Genomic DNA, 20,292 nt, shown 5'->3' with positions numbered 1-20,292 from the left:
AAAAAAAAAGTATTTATTAGGCTAGTTACTCCATTTGATACATTAATTTATAATATTATAGTAGACAGGTGTACCTGTGCAGAGGTTGTGATTTCCAGATTAACAACAACTTTACCTTATCTCCCTTCAGACCTGGTAATCCTGGTACCCCATCAATGCCAATGGGACCAGGCAAACCTGCAGTACCCTAAAGTAGTTCACACACATGTGTTTGTCAGAGGTTGTGTGTGAGAGTGAAAAATAAAGAAACAAAAAAAAAAAGAAATGAGAAAAACACTTTTTTTCAAAAGGCGACTGAATAGTCTTTTATTTGTGTTCAACAATATTCTGTAGTAGCTGTAACGATCATTTTATCAACTGTGCACTTACATTTTCTCCCTGCTCTCCTTTGTCTCCTTTCACGCCCTGCTTCCCACGTAAACCCTTTCAAAAATAATCAAAGTATTATCAGATTCAGAATGAAACAATGCATATTAAAAAGAGGCTCTTATGCAATTAGACAACATTTATTAAAGTAAATTTTAAGAAGACATTTTAGATCCGTTTACACTTTAGTCAATGCAAAGAAAGCAAAGAAACTAATAAAATGACACAAAGCAGCCTTTGTACTTACTTTTACTCCAGGTTCTCCGGGATCTCCCTAAAATTTTTAAGAATTTGGTGACGTCACGTTGTTGTAGTGAATATTTCAAGTTGCATTTTACTATCATTCTGTAGGAAGCTAAAGACCAATACATTTTCCTAATACTCTAATTATGTTAGCTTTTACAGTGTTTGAATCTTGAATCTGGTCCATTCTACCTTGAAAGATATTCCTGGTGGCCCTGGAGGTCCTGGCTGACCGGGTAAACCTGGAGCCCCATTGACGCCTGGTATGCCAGGAGGTCCCTGAGGACCCTGTAGCACGGAGTAAACAAACTTTCATTGGACGTTCACGGTTCAAAAACTCTAATGGTGTGTTTTCATGAAGACTCACTGATGATCCTGGCTCCCCTTTTCGTCCAGGGACAAAATTTGAATCCGTGCCAGCTATAACATAGCCAGGCTCTCCCTGTGTGAAAATTATTAAAAGGTTACCTGGGATACAACAAAGTAAATGCATCTGTCTTGTTTATAGTTGTAGCATTATAATCATTTGAACGGTGTTGCAGAAAATGATGCTTAGACGCACTCTCTCTCCTCTTTGACCCTTTGAACCAGTCAGACCAGGAAGACCCTGCAATTGACAGACATGAAAGTGTATAGGTTATTGACCTATAAAAATTATTTTGAACAATTCAAACTCTAAAAGATCAAGTTTGACAAGATAAAATGTATATGTATTCCCATTTAAACAGGAGTTCTAGCTAACTGAGGTAACATATTTATCCATAAGAAGGTTTTATGAATGTGAAATTTTAATCTTACCATGTCACCTGGAACGCCTGGTGGGCCCTGAACAAAACAGAAAAAAAAAAAAACCCCAGCATTTTCAGAGTCACGCCGAAATGAAATCAACTTTAACCAGGTTAGTGTGTAGTTCAGTTACCCGCTGGCCGGCAGAACCAGGGGGTCCAGTTCTCCCTGGTCGTCCTGGCAACCCAGGTACACCATCTGTTCCTGGAGGTCCCTGTCAAATTAAAACATGATGGTCTAAGGTGAAAAAATAATAATAATAATAATAGAAGAAACACACAGCAAAGACACACTCACCCCTACAGCGACAGCAGGCTTATGAGATGAAAAAGTAATTTGTAAGTAAGAGAAATTTGATATACTCGACCTGTGAAGGCGGAAATTTTGTGCTGACCTATACTGCAACTGATTAAGAAGCCAGTAAACAGATTTTAGGTCACCTCTTACTTCTTACCCTCTCTCCTTTCTCTCCTTTGGTAGAAGCAAAAGGATCATACTGTCCAGGGCTTTGCCTAAATTTCTACATAAACACATCAAAAAGTTTAGTTAAAAGTCACAAGGGCAAACAAATGCAGGTAAAAAAAATCCATTAACAAGTCCGATACTGTAAAAAAGAAAATCTAATGGCACGTACCAGACTTCCAAAACCAAAACCATCTCCCTGGAGGTATGAAAAGGAAATTATTGAGAACAAATAACCCAAGTTTTACAAGAACTGTCAGCATATTTAATCTTTAAGATCGTCCACTTCACTCACCTTTTCCCCTTTTTGTCCCTGAGAAAGAAAATGATGATGGTTATTAGTAACTGTTTTTTTTAAAAGAATGATTTAATGAAACTTATGAAGCTTTTGATGGTGGTAACAAGAAGGATAAGGGAGATTTTGACTCTTTTGGTACCAACCTTCACACACTGGGACGGGCAGGGACCCTCAGGCTCCTCTGGGTCTTCAGTCGGGGTGTCCAACTGAGCAAACTGAGAATGAACATGAGTATATTGTAGACTGGTCAACAGACAGTCATATGTCTTGGCAACAAGTCTAATTGATCTATTATTTGTCAGTGAAATAAGAAATAAAGTATTTTGCTCTGCCTTGCCTCACCTCATCGTCTAGTTTGAACTCAGATAGAAGTTCCTCACTACAGATGCTGTTGATAAATTCCCTCTCTATCGAGGGGAAGTCGTCGAAGGTTGGCGAGTAGAAAATATTCTTGTACTTTGCAGGTGCTGCAATTTTATTCAGCTCCTCTATGTCTGCATTAGAAACTCCAATTGCCAAGACACTGACACCTAAAGAGAGACAGATTCAAAACATCACAATCCAGGCTGAACATTCAGATACTACAGGACATCATCAACATTTAACCTGCTTCAGGATAACGTCTAACTCTCAACTGACCCAAAGCACGTGCAATTCTGGACGGTGGAACCACATTATCCTGAGCCCTGCCATCTGTGATCAGAACCAGAACATGGGCCACATCCTGTCTCATCCCCAGAGACTCCTGGAACAGTTCCTGCAGAACGTAACTGATGCCTTTTCCTGGGCACATAAACAATTAATATTACTCTGTTTTATGTTAGCATAACAATGTATTGTGAGGTGATGTCTCCCTTTTGCGTTGTGCACAGTACAGGAGGAAGCAAGCAGTGCATAGTTTTGCATGCAATAAACGTTAACTCAATATTTTTTGTGAATTAGTCATTAAACAATGTTGGATCAGGAACAAAAATAGTGTTTTTCTTCCCACCAGTATGATGATGCTACAGGCTATGATAGCAACAGCAGGACTTCTATTGTGTTCCAAAAATGTTCTGTCATCTGAAACAGAGGCGAAGCCGTGTGCACATTTGTGATTGCACACTGTGTGAATATTACTAACCTGTTTTAGTGTTGCCTCCTCTATAACGTAGTGCTCTGAGCGCCCTCAGCACAGAACTTCTGTCTTTGAAGTCACTAAGACGGAATTCAATTCGTGGCTCGTCGCTGTAATGAACCACAGCTATCTGAGAAAAGAACGACGGAGAAATTACACATCATCATCACAGCTGTTCCAGTGATTTAAAACTGAATGTCATACAGCGCTGAGCTTTAATTCAAGTTTTCCTAAAGTCCATCCCTTTAAGACACCATAAGATGCATTTTGGTTCTAACACAGCTGCAACTCATTACTCAGTCAAACACAAGCCATGTGGCATTGAGCCTTGTTTGTCCTTCCTGCCAATGTTGGAGTCCAGTCCTGCCCATTCAGTAAAAGAAATGCTCATTATGATCCTGCTAATGGAACTGACTTGCACAGTATTCTCACTGGAGCAGTTCGCTACCTTGCAGGCATATATTATCATTTAAAAGCACTAACTCCAAATTTTAATTGCCCTGCCACTCTAAACAAACTACAGTGAGGGCCACAGAGACCAAATACAAACATAAACCCATATCTTCACCACATTATCAAGGCTTAATGAAAAAGTAGACACAAAGTTTTTGCTGGGAAACTAACCTGTGTACCCTGAGGACCAACAACAGGGAAGTAAGTGGCCACCCGGAACATGAAGTCTTTCATCTTGATGAAGTTATTTGCGCCAATGCTGGAGGACTCATCCACTAAGAAAACTATGTCTGCTTTGGTTTTAGCACACACTGACAAAACACAGAAGCGCATAATAAAAATATATACACATAATAATACAAATCACAGCGGATTAGAAAACAAGATCTGATGCAGAAACCATGAGCCAGTGGGTCATCTGTGGAAAATACCTGGCCGTGGTGGAGCTGTTGTCTGTGCACTGACTGTGGTTAATCGTGGGGAGGTGAGTGCTGCTGCTTTGGCTTCAGTAACACTTGGCTGAGGCTTCTTGGTGGTTATAGCTTTAGTTGGTGGCACAGCAATGGGGTGCCGGGTTGCTGTTGTGATGTGAGGGGAATGCGGGGCTACTGTGGCTGGCGGCACAGTCTGGACTGTTGCCACTGAAGGATCCTGTCCCACTGAGATGCCCAGAGCCATAAGATAATTGATTAAAAACCCTAAATGAAACTCTGGATGTCTCTGGAGAGAAACAGTCATTTCTACCACAATGAACAGTTTGTTAGACCAGAAACAAACAGCGAATCCATGCTGAATTAGACAGGACAGAAAACTGCTGCCGTGCTTTGCCCTATGAATTTAAATCCTTGTATTTATGTACATTAAAAAGCCACAGCTCATGTGATCTTAAACTTAATGGACAGTCCTTGCCAATGTAGGTAGGTCTAGAGGGAAAGACAGGGTTTCATAATACACACATTTCACATTTCATAATAACAAAAGGTAGCCAAAAAGTGACGTATAAGAAAGCTAATTTTAGTTTTGTCAGATGGATAATAACATATATCGGACACATGTTGTCCAAATTAATGGAATGGGTGTAACAAAATAATTAGTAGTTTCCTCATGCAAGGCAGAGTTTCATGGATGTTTTAGAGATCAAACGTTTGGAAGAAATCTTACCTATTCTCTGATACACGGTACTTATCGGGCCCTCCACTTCTCCATACAAAGGTCTGATGGTGAAGATATATGTCCTGCCATACTGGAGGTCACTGATCTTATAGGAGGTGAAACCAGGGCCAAGGGTCTCTGATTTAGTCTCCAACACTGAAAGAAGAAGAAGAAGAGGAGACGGTGTTAACATCAGACATTATATAAATGATCAGAGAAAAGACATAGAGTATTGTGGCAACATATGGCTCATTAAATACAGGTGAAAATATGATATGTCTAGAGGACATTTCTTAAGAAATGTTATGTATATAGACCAGATCTAACACAGCACTGCAATTATATCAATTTACAAAGGTTTCAAATACTGTAAATAAAAAGTGAGCCAGTAAAAAAACGGATCTAATAAAACATGAAAATTGATTTTGTAAGTGTTTTTTTTAAATGTCTCTTTTCACCAAAAGTGTGCTTATGTTGATATTCAATACACATTGCAATAACATGTGCCATGGTACAATCAATTCAAACCATGAGAGACCAGAAACAAATGATTTCTAATTCAGTCATACTGTACTAGGAATTTATTCAGGCTGACCTTTTAAACTCATGGGAATCAAACATCACTATTTGACTGAATACGGCATGAATGTAAATGTGATACTAAACTGCAGTGTGAGCGCACTGACCTGAGATGTGCCTCCAGGACAGGAGGTAACCAGAGACGCCTACTACTCGTGTCCAGTTCAGGACAGTGCTGCTGTCTGTAGTATTCAAAGCAGCAAAGCTATTCACCTTTGGAAGATCCACTGCAACACAGGAACACACCAACAGAGTCATGAGTTCCCATCAAATTCAAGTGTTTGTCTTCTGTTGAGGTGCAGAAGCTCTGAATCTGTCTGCTCAATGTTAAAACTGCAGGTTTATATATGATTGTGAACAGTGTGAGGCAGACAGGACTCACAGGTGCGTGCCGTCACCAGTACTGGACTTCCCTCCCTGTTGCCCACCATGCAGGACACCTGGATCTTATAAGCTGAGCTCTCCTGCAGGTTGTGTATGGTGAAGGTGGTGGAAGCAGCAGATACCACATGAAACTTCTCATCACCCCCTGAGCACAGAACAATAAAATCCAGCATAGAGATAATGAAAGTGTGATGATGAACAATGAAAGTGTGAAAAAAACCCAGTTGTGTACTAATTTATGATTGAAACTTTGATTCAATGAGTCTCAACAGTGATTTTTAAGAGCTAAGAGTAATTACCCATTATGCCACATACAGCAGCAGCAACAACTTGTTGTAATTGAAAAATTATGCAACTAACCATGAAATTTGTAAGATTTTAGCCAGTAATTGAGCATTATGGTGTTAGTCTGGGATGTGTTTGTTAAGTGAGTTAATAAAAGGAGGAGTTAATAAAATCACAGCTTAGCAATACTCAGTACTGTATGTACACTGTATGATATTCTTTGGCACTGTAGGTATGACATTAACAGTTAAATTGTTCTGAGTGTATTTTAGAAATTAGTTTGGTCTAAACTCAACATATCTAAATTAAGTGTGGGAACAAGACAGCTATTCTTTAGGTGTGCATTCAGCTGTGCAAACAAAGGCAGGACTCTGTGTGTCCACATGAGTGCATGTACTCTATGTGATTGTTATGGTTGACTGTATGCTGTATGTGATCCCTTACCCAGGAAGGGGATCCAGGAGATTTTGTAGCCAGACACTCCTGGTGTTTTCCTCCAGGTCAGGGCAAAGGAGTTGACGCCGATATCCACAACCTTCACCCCTTTCACTGCCTGGATGGGCTCTGAGTCTGAAACAGCAGCTGAAAAACAACAAAGTGGAACCTGTCATTTAATAGTGGTTTCATTTTGTGCCATTTGATATCGTCAACTCAAATCACAGTGCCAACAAAATGGTCTATGCAAAGTCTCTGAGCTGGGTGAACTGGTGCGACTAATCTCACTCTGCCATTTGTCAGTGTAATACATTTGGCAGCTTGGTGTAACACACTAACATTGACAGTGACAGTGATAAAATGATAGCAGCTCTGCGGTAGCACATGGTACAAGTGTAAACGACGGAACTGTGGTTAAAATAGGAAGTCCAAAGTACATGACTTGTCAGTCACATGAAGACACCACAAGGGTGCCGGAGCACGGGATGAAGAACTTCGATGTCTCCACCCATTTAATTACAATGGGGCACAGCTGCTCAGCGCTATTTAAATCTAAAGATGAATCATGATAAATTTAAATAAACCTCACTTCCATTCTGTACCTGTGAGCTGAGATAAGGAGACTTCTGGCCCTTCTGAGTTGCCGTAAACTGCACAAATAGTGACCGTGTAGGTGGACTGTGGGTTCAGATCTTCGATGCGATGGGAGAGAACAGTGCGGTCCAGGTAACGAGTCTGGGGGCTGCTGTCATCTGCAAGCATGCAGGTGCACACGCATACATGTAATTAATTAAATAACAGTATACACCTGTGAATATAAAGAGGCATCCTGCAAATAAACAAACAGAACATTTTCAATATACCTACTAAAAAATAAAGTTAAATACATTACCTGTGTTCCAAGAGAGTTTGTAGTCAGTGGCTCCTACAATAGGACTCCACTCTACATCTATAGACGTACTAGTGTAGGATGTCACCTTGAAGTTGGACACATAGCCCAGAGGAGCTGAGAAGTAGGAGAAATAGTTTATACTAATAGTATAATAGTCTGTAGATGTTCTTTACCGTATATAGCCTACACATTTATTCAAATAAAATATGGCACTAACTTACAGTTAGCTAGTTTATGCTTGTCTGACATTTTTATTCGAGTCAGGACAGTGGGATCAAATTAGCTGCTGGGTTATTGTGCACTGACAGATGTGAACTATCTAGACATAAAGAATAAGACATGACAGTATATGTTGGCCCAAATAGTACAGTAGACATGTGTTCTAATCATTCCTGACTGTCAGTGATACTTCTGGTGAGTAGGCAACACACTGAATACTGGTACTCACATGTTCTGAAGGTAGCTGTGATACCAGGTCCCACCACTGATCCAAACAGCACATAGAGAGTGAGGACATACTCGGTATCATGGGCTACGTTCTTCAGATGATACTCTGTGGTGCTGCTGTTTAAAGCCAACTGCCTGGGACGGTCCCGACCAACAAACTCTGCAAGAAATACGTAACATTAACTCTAGAAACAACATTTCGTGGCTCGGCACCATCACAAGATAAACACACATATACAGTATAGCATACAGTTAGATACACTTGCTGTTTAAGGATTAATGGGCCTTTATGTCGCATCTTAACAAAAGCTATAAGCATCATGAAATGTTTCACTAGAAGGACTGCCTCTTATCACTATATGAATGTTATGGTATCATGTGTGAAATCACCTGGGGTGGGTCCCCAGGCCAGTCTGTATCCTGTAGCTCCTGGGACACTGTTCCATGAGACAATAGCTGTACTGGTGCTCACAGCGGACACCTTCAGAGTCTGTACTGCACTGCTTTCCACTGACAGAGAGAGAGATAGTGAGAGATGGACACAATGAAATCTAATTTAAAACTGAGACAACTCATGCTTCTATTTTTTAATAAGTTTCTAGTTACATGTCTTGACTTTTGTAGTGGTGACAGGTCCCTCGACGTCTCCAAAGACAGGATCGATGGTGACGGTGTACTCAGAACCTGGATGGAGGCCCTGGATCATGTAAAAATTAAAGTTGTCTCCGAGGTTTATGTTCTCTATGTGATCATCTAAAAGACACAGTGAAGCACAGAAGCACTGAATGTCATAAAAATAGGAACAACTGTTTGTGTAATGATACTGTGGTACACCTTAGTGCTATGTCACAGATAAAAAGCATAAGATTTAACCACAGTACTTGGGGATGACCATGTCAGACGGTATCCTGTTGCCCCTTTAACTGAGGTCCACCTGGCTTGGACAGTGTCAGTAGTGGCATTTTCCACCAGGAACTTCTGAATTGGTACCAGCTTTACTGTGAAACACATCCAAAACACACACACAATTGAATGTATATTTTTGTTCCTTTCCATAAAATAATAGCTATAAAATAAATGATTTGATCTGATGTTTTATAGAGGAGAAAGTTAAATTATGTACCAATATAAACAAATCTAAATGAGATGTATTTCTCAAGCCTACGATGAAGTATTAATGACACTGAGTGTCAACCTGATGCTCTTGTCTCTTTTTTTCTTGAACAACATCACCCTACTGTGGATGTACTATAGTACTACACTTTCATGTTTTACTGTATTTTATTTGTTGCCTATTACATGACTTCACCTTGAAATTATCCTGATTGGTTGATTGTTTAAAGGTATCAGCTCTTTCCCTGTGTACATGACTAAGTGTAAAAGAATAAATATCTTTCACTTTCTGTTTAATTCAATTAATATTCTGATGTTTTGACCGAAGCATGAACTCACATGTTTTGCCCACGATTGAGACTGGCTCGCTTGGTCCTTCCGGGTATACAGCATAAATACTGATAGGGTATTTCTTATCTTCCTCTAGGCTGTCAATCACATGAGAAGAGGTGTCTCCAGGAAGCAGCTGCTCATAAGTAAATCCTGGTCTGTTGGCTGCAAAACAATCGAAAAGAGTCAATACACATGAAATACAAATCTCCTCCCAAACAACTTGCTCCTATGATCCATGTTGCCTTGAGTTAGAAAGACAAGAAACTCTGAAATGAATGTGAATGTTTCATTTAACAAAATCCCACTAAAGTATGTATTGCTGAAGGATTTGTTTCAAGGCACAACAAAATGAAAAATTAATCAATTAATAAAAAAACAACACATAAAAGTAGGTGTATCACCATGATGAGAAGTAGTGCAAAAACATCTTTTAAAAATATTTATACTGATTTGTAATAAAATGTCTTTGACTCTGGTGTCATATACTACCACTAATAATAACTGTTGCACTGGCATATGTCAACATACATCTTGGGATGAAGATCTTGAATCCATTGAGCTTCCCTAGAGGAGGTGTCCAGCCCAAACGCAGGGAGAACAGACCCTCCTCGATAACACGGAAGTTTGACACCTGAGGCAAAGGAGCTATAAGACAGAAACGTGTTGCTCAGTGTAAAATCTAAACTAGTATTTGAGAATTGTTGAACAGGTGATAAGGGGTGGCACCAACTTGTCAGGGCGGTTACTGTTGCAGAGTCTCCTATGAGGCTGGGGTAGATGGCATAGACAGTGAGGGAGTAGTTTGTTTTGGGACTCAGCTCTGTCACCACTGCTGTGCTCACATCTGCCTTCAGATCGATCTGTTGCATAAAGAGCCGAAGAACACGAAGTAAGAAGAAGTGAGCGAGAGCGAGGTCTAATCGCAATAATAGCAACACATCTATCATCACCCACATGCACATTTCCTCACCTGTCTCTGCTGCTGGGAGAGGAGGTGTCCCTTAGAGTTGACAGGGGTAACCAGGAGCCGATATCCAGTGACATCACCAGTGGCCTGGCTCCATGTCAGCCTTAGGGAGCTGTGAGCCAACTCACTGACCTGAAGATCTCTAGGGCCCACTATAAGCTCTTGAACTGAGAGAGGGAGAACATACAGGAAGAAGGATGAGATTTTACAAATATGAGTGAAAGAGGAAGGGAAATGTAGATGAGGAGAGAACAATACAGATCAGTCTGGGTGAAAAACTGTGTGAGATAGATAAATCCATCTAAGCGAGAACGCTTCAAGGCTGTGTGAATTAAAGTTGTGTGAAATAATAGAAAGCTATTATTCATTTTTATAATACTTTTCAGACTGCAGGGAGAACTCGAATTCATCAAAAGAAATAATGCAAACAGCTTTAACACTCAGACAATCTCAGCTAGTTTTTTCAAATTTTGCTTTCACACTGTGTTTGTGCTAACTCACCAGGCTGGGACATTTTCACAGGCCGTGGTGGTTCAGAGGCAGTAAAACACACTCGGCGGGACAGTTTAGGAAGGATGGCTTCCAAGTGAGAGTAATCAGTACCCAGCAGCAGATGTTCCTCATATGGCTCTGTCACAGTCTTCCTCAGCTCTGTTTCGTCAACACCCTGAACACCTGGTCATATGATACACATCAAGGCACAGCGACATCCATTTAAATGCTTTATTCACTAATATTTCCCAAGGAAAAGCATAAAACAGCCTTCATTAACAACAGTTCTCGTTAGGATCAACAAGTTGTTGTGTCGCTTACATATTTAAACAGTTTTCTTTGCATTTTCCTCCACGTCCTTTCCTAAAGAAACCACTAGGGGGAGATGTGGGATTTTGAGAGATTTCTTTTTAAATCAAGAAAAGATAGACGGAGCCACACAAATGCATACGGCAGCACTGTATGTACAAGCTTAATCAAATGCTGTCTGGCACTTATCTAAAGTTACAGCATTCTGTATGCTCTTCAGGCCTGTTTGTTAAAGTGGGACCAGACAAATACCTGGATCCTATCTGGGCATAAAATAGCAGATGACTCACTGTTACTAATGTGTACCAATGCCAGATAAATGCACACGTTTTCTTACTGGCTATTTGCATGTATACATCAGCGCATACATGTTATTCAAGCTTCACATGCTCTACAAGCATTTTGGTTTTGCACTACTACACAAAATGCATGTGGAGCTTCTCTGTGGGAGTGATGAATGAGATAAGTAGATCTCTGTGTCAGAGGTACAGATGGGGGACACTGAATTGCCCAATGAAAAATGGCTGCGATTAGCACACTATTGGCTAATGAGCAGTAATTATTGCCTGGGAGGATGAAGTTGTTGGCTTGTGTGCTCATGCATGCGTGTAGGAGAAAGAAGGTAAGATATGTGTAAGAACTTGTGTGTAAACAGCAATGTATTTATCAGCAGGAAGAAAGGTGAAAGCTAAGAAAATGTATTTCTACATAGACAATATATGAGCTGAATGAACCACTCGCTTATTTCTATGTACAGATGCTATTTGTAGAAGCTGTTATGTTTGCACATACATACCTAGACATCTGCAGAGGTTCACTCACACACTCCGAACCAAGAGTCTCACACACGCTTACAAATACCAAAGTTTACTCCAATGAATTCAAATGTTCGGGACATGAATTTCTAACTGCAAACACTGCAGATAAGCTGGCAGAGCTTGGATAAAATCTAAGGGGCCGCTGCAGTGAGGATGTTGAAGGAATTCACAATACCAACTTCCACGCTCACCTACTGCAAAGAGAGTAATCCCGTTGTCAGCTACAGCTCTGGCTGCGGCATCAACCTGGTCGTCTGAACGTCCATTTGTAATCAAAACAGCAATCTGCACACAAAAGAGACAAATATGAAGTCAGTCAGTATGATATAAAGACATCTTACTGACAAAATACCAATTATTCATGGGTTAAATGTTTGAGCTTCAGTTGTTGAAAATCTGCAAATCATGCAAATGTAGTGATTGAAAAGTGATTTCTGTTCAATCAAAACCTACAAATAGGTGCTAAAATGAAATCATTCATAAATTTGAAGTAGATTCAAACTACTCTAGATGTGAAATAACACAAAGCTAATGGAAGCAGGGTCAGGTTAGTAGCTTTGCTTCTATCTTTGATGTGTACTCTAAAAACATATGTTTTATGTTTTCCCTATTGTTGGCATCGCTGGAGGTTTCAATCCACCCTCCAAATAACGGTTTGTTTGTGCAGAAAGAGCATCCTTGTAAACAATATTATGCTCATAAAAGCCCCCATGGACTTAACATGGTTTAGCTCATAATTGAATACGTAATTAAATAAATCAAAGACAAAGTGGAATACAAGGATGCTGATTTGCCACTGAGACTGATAATTTTCCCATTAAGGAAAATTTACTCAGTTCATTCAAAGTTCACCCCTCAGTCAATGAAGACGGAGGCTAGAAATCATCAAAATGAGAATGTAGCTGCTTCTTTGCATGTGCTCTGGCTGCACAATTCAATATATCAGCCTAATCCCCGATTCTCTGCCTTCCCACGTCAAGTGTGCTGCTGCAAGATGATTCGCACACACAGTCATAGATAGAGAGATGACTGGAATGCTAAGCAGCCGTGTTATACTCACACTACACTAGAGTATTAGGCTGACAGAGAAATGTAGCTGACAGAAACTCTGAGCTGTTGGGAGCAAAGTGCATTTGAATATTTGATGAGGCCGATTGGATCAGGCCTGAGGTGGGATGGGCCCTGTGACAAAGCTTTTCAATCTCTGACCATGAATGTGTCTTTTAGGAATGAACAGTATGTACTTTTACTTCACTACCTTTCAACATTACCTTTTCTTCTAAAGTCAGAGTAAAACTAAACAGAATCGGTTTTAGATTTGCTGTGGTGTGAAGATGAGAGACCAGTTTGTTTTGTTTGTTTTTCTGGACAAATTCCTGTGGAGTACAAATACAGACTCGTGACTAATCATTTGGTTTCACACAGGGACACAACATGCGCTATATGCATGTTGGTGGCCAGCTGGAAACAGTGGACTTTGCAGTGTTGGTTGTAAACTCAAAGCAGTTGTTTGTCTGTTGCTTGTGATTCCACACTTTGTCAAACATTTAACACGATTACTCAAACTCTTCAGTGTTCAGCATGCATTGGAAGAAAATCATTCTCCTGTAGAGACTCTGTGGATGCAAAACTGTCACAGTATAACAGAAAAATACCAAATACCCCGGGTGGAACTACACATCTCACTGGGTGAAGCATTGTACCTTTGGTGCGTGGTCTCGACTGATAGCAGGGCTGAACACTGGGTCAACCAAAAACTGGAGGGCATCACCTATCCTCCTGGATCCACCTGCATAAGGGAGGTCTTTGATGGCTTTCAGCACCTCCCCCAGTGAGCTGTAATCTGTCAAAGCAATCCGCATCCTGCAAGGAAGGTATTAGAGGAAAAAGTGGATGATGTACAAATAATGGAACAAATACATAGTACAAACACTGTTAGGTGTGTGTGGACAAGTCTGTTTGCTGCGGTGACCCAAAACTGGAAAAGTGTATCACTCTGTATTTGTTTTTCAACTTGAAAATGCTGCAAAACTCATTTATATGAATTTTACCTTGGGACATCACCAAAGACAGTGACACCAAAACGGACCCCCTCAGCTCCAATGGCACTGTCCTGAAAGGAGGAGGCGATAGCTGAGATGAAGTCCTTGACCCTGGAGAAGCTATTCTGGCCCACACTCCATGATTCATCCACCAGAAACACTATGTCTGCTTGTACCACTGTCCTGCATGCTGAGGGAAGAAGAAAGGATCAGTTAGTGTGTGCTTGAATACAAAGGGAAGACAAACTAAACTTTATCAAACTTTTTTCCTGTTGTGTCCATCTGGAAGACAAAAAAACTATAATCCAACATTTTCAAATTTGCTAAAATGTGAAAAAATCAATTGTTTACATGTTTTAAATTTTACAAAGTGAGACTTTTTTTATTTTATTCCTACATGTCCACCAGATGGCAGACTTGTTCCATCATGTTGAGGCTTTTCCTTTCATTTGCTTCTGTCATGCATCCAGAGCGCCACACAAATCCCCATGAATTTTTAATGAGACACAAGTGAGCCAGAGAGACTATCAATATTCTGAGCACTCCAGCAATAAAACCTTAGTACAGCGATGAGGAACGCTTAGAATAATAAGGTAAACACACCCAAAATCAGGGTCAGTCCCCTTGCTTAAGCAAACAAACGCATTTAACATAAAGATCTGCTGCTTTTTGAAGGTTGCAGATGTTTTTCAATGTGGAGTTGCCATAAAGCCAACTACACAAATTTTGCATGTTGTACAGTACACACACTTAGAGATACACACATACAGTACAGTATACACAGGAATCTGCTGCGTCTGCACATGCCCTCGAAGTCGATATTCTGGCATTATATATGCAATAAACAACAGTGACGACAACATTGATTAGGCTAGTGAATAAGAGATGGGCACTACTGATTGTTCTGTAAGTGATAACTCAGCTTTTCCACCGTCCTTTATTTCATTACCAAGTTTGCTTCCCTCTATTATCTCACACTTCTTCCTTTGGCTGCAATCCCGGGATTCACTGGGGGTGACATATGTCTCCAGCTCATTGCGACCTAACATTGTGTTCTCGCTCACACACCTATACATCTCTAGCCATGCATTAGGGGAAAAATGACAGTATAATACTACTTCGGATCCTTCTCTGATGCTGACCTACATGGAAGCTTTAGTGTCATATACTCAGCAAAAGTGGATTGATCACTGATGCGAAACCACATTTAAACCACTGATGCAAATTCACAGGGCACAACAATGCTCATCATTTTCATCTTTAGTCGAGTCTGATATGAGCAGCCAACCACACCATTCATACACCTGTGGTGGTTCCATTTATTGGGATACATTTCTACTCCACAGACTTCTGCAAAAGATAAGATAAAACCACATGGTTGAGAATTTGAGAAAGGAAGCAACTGGAGGTTGGTCTATGTCAGACAGACACAGACTGAGGAGAAAACAAGATCAATTATCTAGAAGTTTGTCTGTCTGGACTAGCAGGTGAGAACCACATGCCTGGGATAAGAAGACAACCCATGCTGAGGGATTAGGAATGGTTTTCCTGAAGGTTATCTATGCTGATATCTTAAAGGTTGTATACACCTCTATGTTAGACCACCATTGATTTACGCATTAGATGTAGCTCAGTAGCTTTGGCATATGCTGCAGAAAACTCTGCTAGGAAAGAAAGAGTCTTTACTTTAAAGTCCTTCTCCTTGGCTTAGATATTTTGCTTGCCTTGTACCTCTGGTAAGTCGCTTTGGATAAAAGCATTAATAGTGATGCACTGTTGCAATCAGCTCCAATAATAAAAGAAAAAAGACAGATACCACCAAAAGGCACAAGTTTAAGCAGCTCGACAGCTCTCAGGTTCACGTTCAGGTGAATGTTAAGTTTCTCTAACAGGAGACTATTTCACAGAGAAAGAGAGACACTGAGAGTAGAACAGAAATATAAAACTATAGAAAGACTAGAAAGACCAAATTTTAACAGTTGGTCGAACAAATGCACCCAAACAATGACTTTCCACTGCCACACTTAAAAGGCAAATCAGTGTACAGCTCTACTAACAGCATAGTGGTTCTAATTAACATTTTATGCATTCCACTGTGTATTATATATATTAGTAATAACAAGCCATTGACTGGGCGACACAGGACAAGGTTGAATCCTGAGTCAACTAGATCGACTGATTCTGAAGTGTCGTTTCCGAACTCTGTAAGTACATGTTTGATTCTGCCTTACTGTCTACCACCTCATTAAATGAAGTCCTCCTTTCTTGCTATAATAAGGTATTATGTCAGATTTTAACAAATGTAGTCTTTTTGATTTGGATTGCATTGTTCTGTGAAGACCACAGCCGGTGCTGAGTGCACGCACATCAAACACAACAATTAGTGCAGCTCACAACACACACACACGGATGACTAAAGTTACTGCTAATCCCTGCTTCCCTGTCACTTGATGACAATGCTTAGCCTCCGGCATTTTTGAGAAACACTACTCTCCTTTGCAAGGGTTTAGCTACCTACTGCCACTTTACATATTGTTGAGGAAGTCGACATCTCTTGCACCTGCTGGGTGAACAACGTCATGTGTTGACTGAGCGCTGAATGATTTATTGTGCTAACAAGGCGATTGCTGAAACTATGGTAGATGAATGGTAAAGCTTAGAACTATAGAAAGCTGTGATAATACATATACAGCATAGCTGAGGTCAGGAGCTTGCACTTCCAGCTGAATTATCATACTGTATCCTCTGAGCATGAGCCACTGTGGCAGCACAATGAGACATTTATAGATTCCTAAGTGGGTGTATTAAAGTATTTTGATAAAGCTGCATTAATTATTGTTTGGCCAAGTTGAAGCAGCAGAACTCAACAGCAAACAGACAAATCCCTCGACCTTGAAAAGCTGTTAAGGCTAAAATGAGCCTACACAGAGCAACATGTTCCATTACGGGCTCTGTCTTGGTCTCCACCAGCAGCTGACAAAACATTGTGTTCTTTAGCTGCTGAATATTTGACTTTCTACACCAGCAAGTCACTTTAATATCTGTGTGCTTTTTGATAGTTGGCAGGTAGCTTACTGTGGGTTTATCAAAGTTTATTTGATGACACAGCTTCCTGCTGCAGCTGACAGAAGTGACTCATTCTTACTGTACAGCGGAGGCCTTAAAAAGGCAACTAATCGAAAAGAGGCTACAAAGCTCCATGGTCATGCAGAGCAATAAGAGCAAACCCAACTACAGAAGTCATTTGATTCATTGTCTGTATAAATATATTGATGAATGCAGCTTTAGGCCGTCAGCTGGTTTGTTGATTTAAAATTGCCTACATAACCTTTTGTGTCCTTACATTGAACCTATTGCTCTTTATTACCATGGACTGTAATGACAGGAGGTGAGTTAACACTGTCAGGAATAAACAATGATAACATTTGCAAAGGTAGCTTCTGTTTACCCTTGGGCTATTTCTATCCTTTCATAATTCTGCCCAACAACTTTACCATCACTTTCTGCCAACCATATTCCAGATGGAGGAAATCTAACTTTTGATTGGCTGATTGACCTTTTCGTGACATCCAATAGCACCTGGGGCTAAAGTTCTGTATCACAGAGATTGGTTTGACAGGTTGGCAGACAGAGTGCTGTTCTGTACATGAGGCTAGCAGATGTTTCAATTCCCTGACTAGACACAATCTGGAGAGAGACTGGGGCTGGGTTGGTGTACATGTCCAAGTGCAGAGATTTAATGATGGAGCACTCGCCCAGACTGTTCTCATTGAGCACCTGCCCTTCCTTTGGCTTGAGCATCCAAGTCATGCAATTCATAGATCTTGCTGTCAGTCAGACATATGGCCATGACTCAGGTGTTGGTACTATAAGGTGATCACTGATCATCCACAACATTAAAACCACCTGTCTAGTATTGTGTGGGCTCCTGTTTACTGTCAAAGCAGCTGTGAGCTGGTTGAGGGATGCTCTCCACCACTGAGTGTGTTCTGGTACGTGGCACCAACACATCAGCAGCATATCCTTTCACTCCTGTTGGCGGTGAGGTGTCCTGGTGCCACCGTTTCCCCAGGTATAAACAAAAGACACACACCTACTGTACTGTAGCTGTCTACATGGCGTAAAAGAAAATGAGACGAGGCCACCTTCCTCCACTGATCCATGGTCCATGCCCGCTTTAGGGTTGAGCATGGGTAATTTTACAATTCTGCAGCGAGCTGTGATGAACCGTGCATTCTGACACCTGATGATCAGAGTCAGCATTAAATTTTGCAGCAATTTTCAGCCCTGGAAGCTCTTCTGTGGGGTTGGACCTATAGAGCTGCTTTGGACCACCACTGACCACTGACCTGTTGCTTGTGAGATACTTTGACCCACTCATCTAGTCAACACAATCTCATGTCTTTACAGAAGCCAAAGTAATCAGATAATCAACAATATTCACTTCACCCTTCAGTGGCTTTAATGTTGTGGCTGATGAGTGTATTATACACTTGAAGAAATGATGTGACTAAGCACAGGTAGGTAAAAAAGGAAAGTAAATGTTAGTTGAAGCAAATCAACAAATTGTGTAAGTGTGTAAATCAGGTGTAGGAATGTCGTCAATTACCTTCAGTTTGTGCTGTGACTCTTTGATGGGAGAGAGAAAGGGGGAGTAGAAGGAGCCACACAAAACAGCAGCCCATAGTTTTCCCCTCCTCCTCTTCGACCTTCAATCACCTGCTTCTACTCCCAGTTCCTGTCTTCACAAGCCTCTGTCCTGACTTCCTCTCCACAATCATCAATTGCACCTCTTCTTTTCTCTTATCTGAAATTATATGGACAACATTTAATTAAAGATATTGAAACATAAAACATAACCAATTAATAATTTGTAAAGGACATCTGATTCTTATGCACATTTTGCAATTGCTAAGAGTTTTTCCTACAAGTAAAACATCAGTGTTAGGATAAATGTCAGTGTTAAATGCATTTGTGTGGTGGTTCGGGCTAACACCAAAGACTTAACACGCATTTTATATGTAATTATTTTTGTCCAGGTTACCATCAGGTATAATATTACATTAAATATTTCTTGTTATGCTGCTTGAGAGAATTCAGCTGGCTCTCACACATTTTAATGCTAATTTTTACAGTTTTTATTTTTAGGAAAAGGGTAGCATAATGTTATACTAGCTCCCATCAATATGTGTGCACAGCAAGCAAGTGTGCTCCCTATGAACAATTTTATAACACATTCCAATGACAGCAAGAAAATAAAAACATCAAAAAGGCTTTAAAACTGTCCAATATGAACCCAGCTATTAAAAGCAGTCATTTGGTCTAAACAAAAGTGAACATTAAAAGTTATTACCCCAGTAATCTTACATGGCAGAGCCTTCTCCAAACGCTGCTAAAGCCTGCAAGTTGAACTGGATGTATTCTTCATATAATCTCCATTCTAGTTTGTTGACACTGTTTGTAATTTTTTCAACTTCAAAGATGCCGTCTCTTTAATTTAAAGTAATATACTGTAGTGGTGTTTTGTTTAATGTTTGCTATAAGGAACATTTGTGGTGCTGTGTTCTATGTTGTTTAATGCATTCAAGTGTAAATACCATCAATTGTGAACTACTGAACTTCTCTCGCATATTTATCTTGATTTAAAATCAAAATGTCTTCAGCATAACAGACACAACTGACTTGGCCGTTCAAACACTTTTGAGGCTGCATATTATAGAAAGGGGAAAATTCTGCATCATTTGAAAATGACAGCTCACAAGGGCTGCCTCACTTTGTCATATGCACCTGTTCTTAGACTTAGAGGATTACCCAATAACTCACCTGTAGTGCCATGCACTCGCACCATGGAGGTGTTTATCTGCAGAGCAAAGGCTGAGACAGCATAGCTAATCATTTCCGATGTGTCTGTGTGCATAGTAACAAGCACTTTGTTAAAAACATTTTGCACCATGGCAAATCTGCAGTAACAGGCACCAACCGTGTCCAATTACAGTTTCCACCTGCCCTCTGTTATGTTTTTGTATTTGTGTGTGTTTTGGCCTACTGTTTATGAATGGCATTCCTACCATACAGACAGACAGAAACATGACTTGATCTGATTTAGTCTTGTCTGTAAAATATGAAATGCTGTGATTATGGATTATAATTAAAATATTTTTCAAGGATTTCTTTTTTTTTCTAAGCTGCATTCAAAGGCCCCTTACATTACCTTCGTCAACACCGGTACAAAAGTCAGCATAATCAAAATTGGCCTGCTATGATGTGTGGTTGGCAGGTAAGTGGAGATGGTCTCTGGCAGTATTTCTAAGAAATGACA

General features: G+C 40.3%; 1 protein-coding gene across 1 annotated transcript in view; it reads right to left on the bottom strand.

The window, feature by feature from the left end:
- The window catches only part of col7a1l (collagen type VII alpha 1-like), a 43,947-nt gene extending 25,289 nt beyond the window's left edge, over window positions 1-18,658 (bottom strand). Inside the window, exons 1-36 of the mRNA XM_026361089.1 lie at window positions 18,583-18,658; window positions 13,983-14,163; window positions 13,635-13,794; window positions 12,123-12,216; window positions 10,814-10,987; window positions 10,316-10,479; window positions 10,076-10,205; window positions 9,874-9,990; window positions 9,352-9,507; window positions 8,781-8,897; window positions 8,506-8,652; window positions 8,290-8,409; window positions 7,901-8,059; window positions 7,453-7,566; window positions 7,163-7,312; window positions 6,570-6,707; window positions 5,839-5,985; window positions 5,564-5,683; window positions 4,887-5,033; window positions 4,157-4,384; window positions 3,897-4,036; window positions 3,279-3,402; window positions 2,795-2,938; window positions 2,498-2,685; window positions 2,299-2,370; window positions 2,153-2,170; window positions 2,030-2,056; window positions 1,850-1,915; window positions 1,529-1,609; window positions 1,408-1,434; window positions 1,172-1,216; window positions 977-1,051; window positions 802-897; window positions 614-640; window positions 370-423; window positions 116-187 (exon numbers count right to left, since the gene is read on the bottom strand). Coding sequence (XP_026216874.1) covers window positions 116-187; window positions 370-423; window positions 614-640; window positions 802-897; window positions 977-1,051; window positions 1,172-1,216; window positions 1,408-1,434; window positions 1,529-1,609; window positions 1,850-1,915; window positions 2,030-2,056; window positions 2,153-2,170; window positions 2,299-2,370; window positions 2,498-2,685; window positions 2,795-2,938; window positions 3,279-3,402; window positions 3,897-4,036; window positions 4,157-4,384; window positions 4,887-5,033; window positions 5,564-5,683; window positions 5,839-5,985; window positions 6,570-6,707; window positions 7,163-7,312; window positions 7,453-7,566; window positions 7,901-8,059; window positions 8,290-8,409; window positions 8,506-8,652; window positions 8,781-8,897; window positions 9,352-9,507; window positions 9,874-9,990; window positions 10,076-10,205; window positions 10,316-10,479; window positions 10,814-10,987; window positions 12,123-12,216; window positions 13,635-13,794; window positions 13,983-14,163; window positions 18,583-18,658 — 4,095 coding nt within the window. The remainder of the gene's footprint in view (window positions 1-115; window positions 188-369; window positions 424-613; window positions 641-801; window positions 898-976; window positions 1,052-1,171; window positions 1,217-1,407; window positions 1,435-1,528; window positions 1,610-1,849; window positions 1,916-2,029; window positions 2,057-2,152; window positions 2,171-2,298; window positions 2,371-2,497; window positions 2,686-2,794; window positions 2,939-3,278; window positions 3,403-3,896; window positions 4,037-4,156; window positions 4,385-4,886; window positions 5,034-5,563; window positions 5,684-5,838; window positions 5,986-6,569; window positions 6,708-7,162; window positions 7,313-7,452; window positions 7,567-7,900; window positions 8,060-8,289; window positions 8,410-8,505; window positions 8,653-8,780; window positions 8,898-9,351; window positions 9,508-9,873; window positions 9,991-10,075; window positions 10,206-10,315; window positions 10,480-10,813; window positions 10,988-12,122; window positions 12,217-13,634; window positions 13,795-13,982; window positions 14,164-18,582) is intronic.
- Between the last annotated feature and the right edge of the window lie 1,634 nt (window positions 18,659-20,292).

This window comes from Anabas testudineus, chromosome 23, assembly GCF_900324465.2.
Source record: "Anabas testudineus chromosome 23, fAnaTes1.2, whole genome shotgun sequence".
Classification (NCBI taxonomy): domain Eukaryota; kingdom Metazoa; phylum Chordata; class Actinopteri; order Anabantiformes; family Anabantidae; genus Anabas; species Anabas testudineus.
The sequence above is the reverse complement of the archived record's forward strand: the minus strand, read 5'-3'. Positions and strand labels throughout refer to the sequence as shown.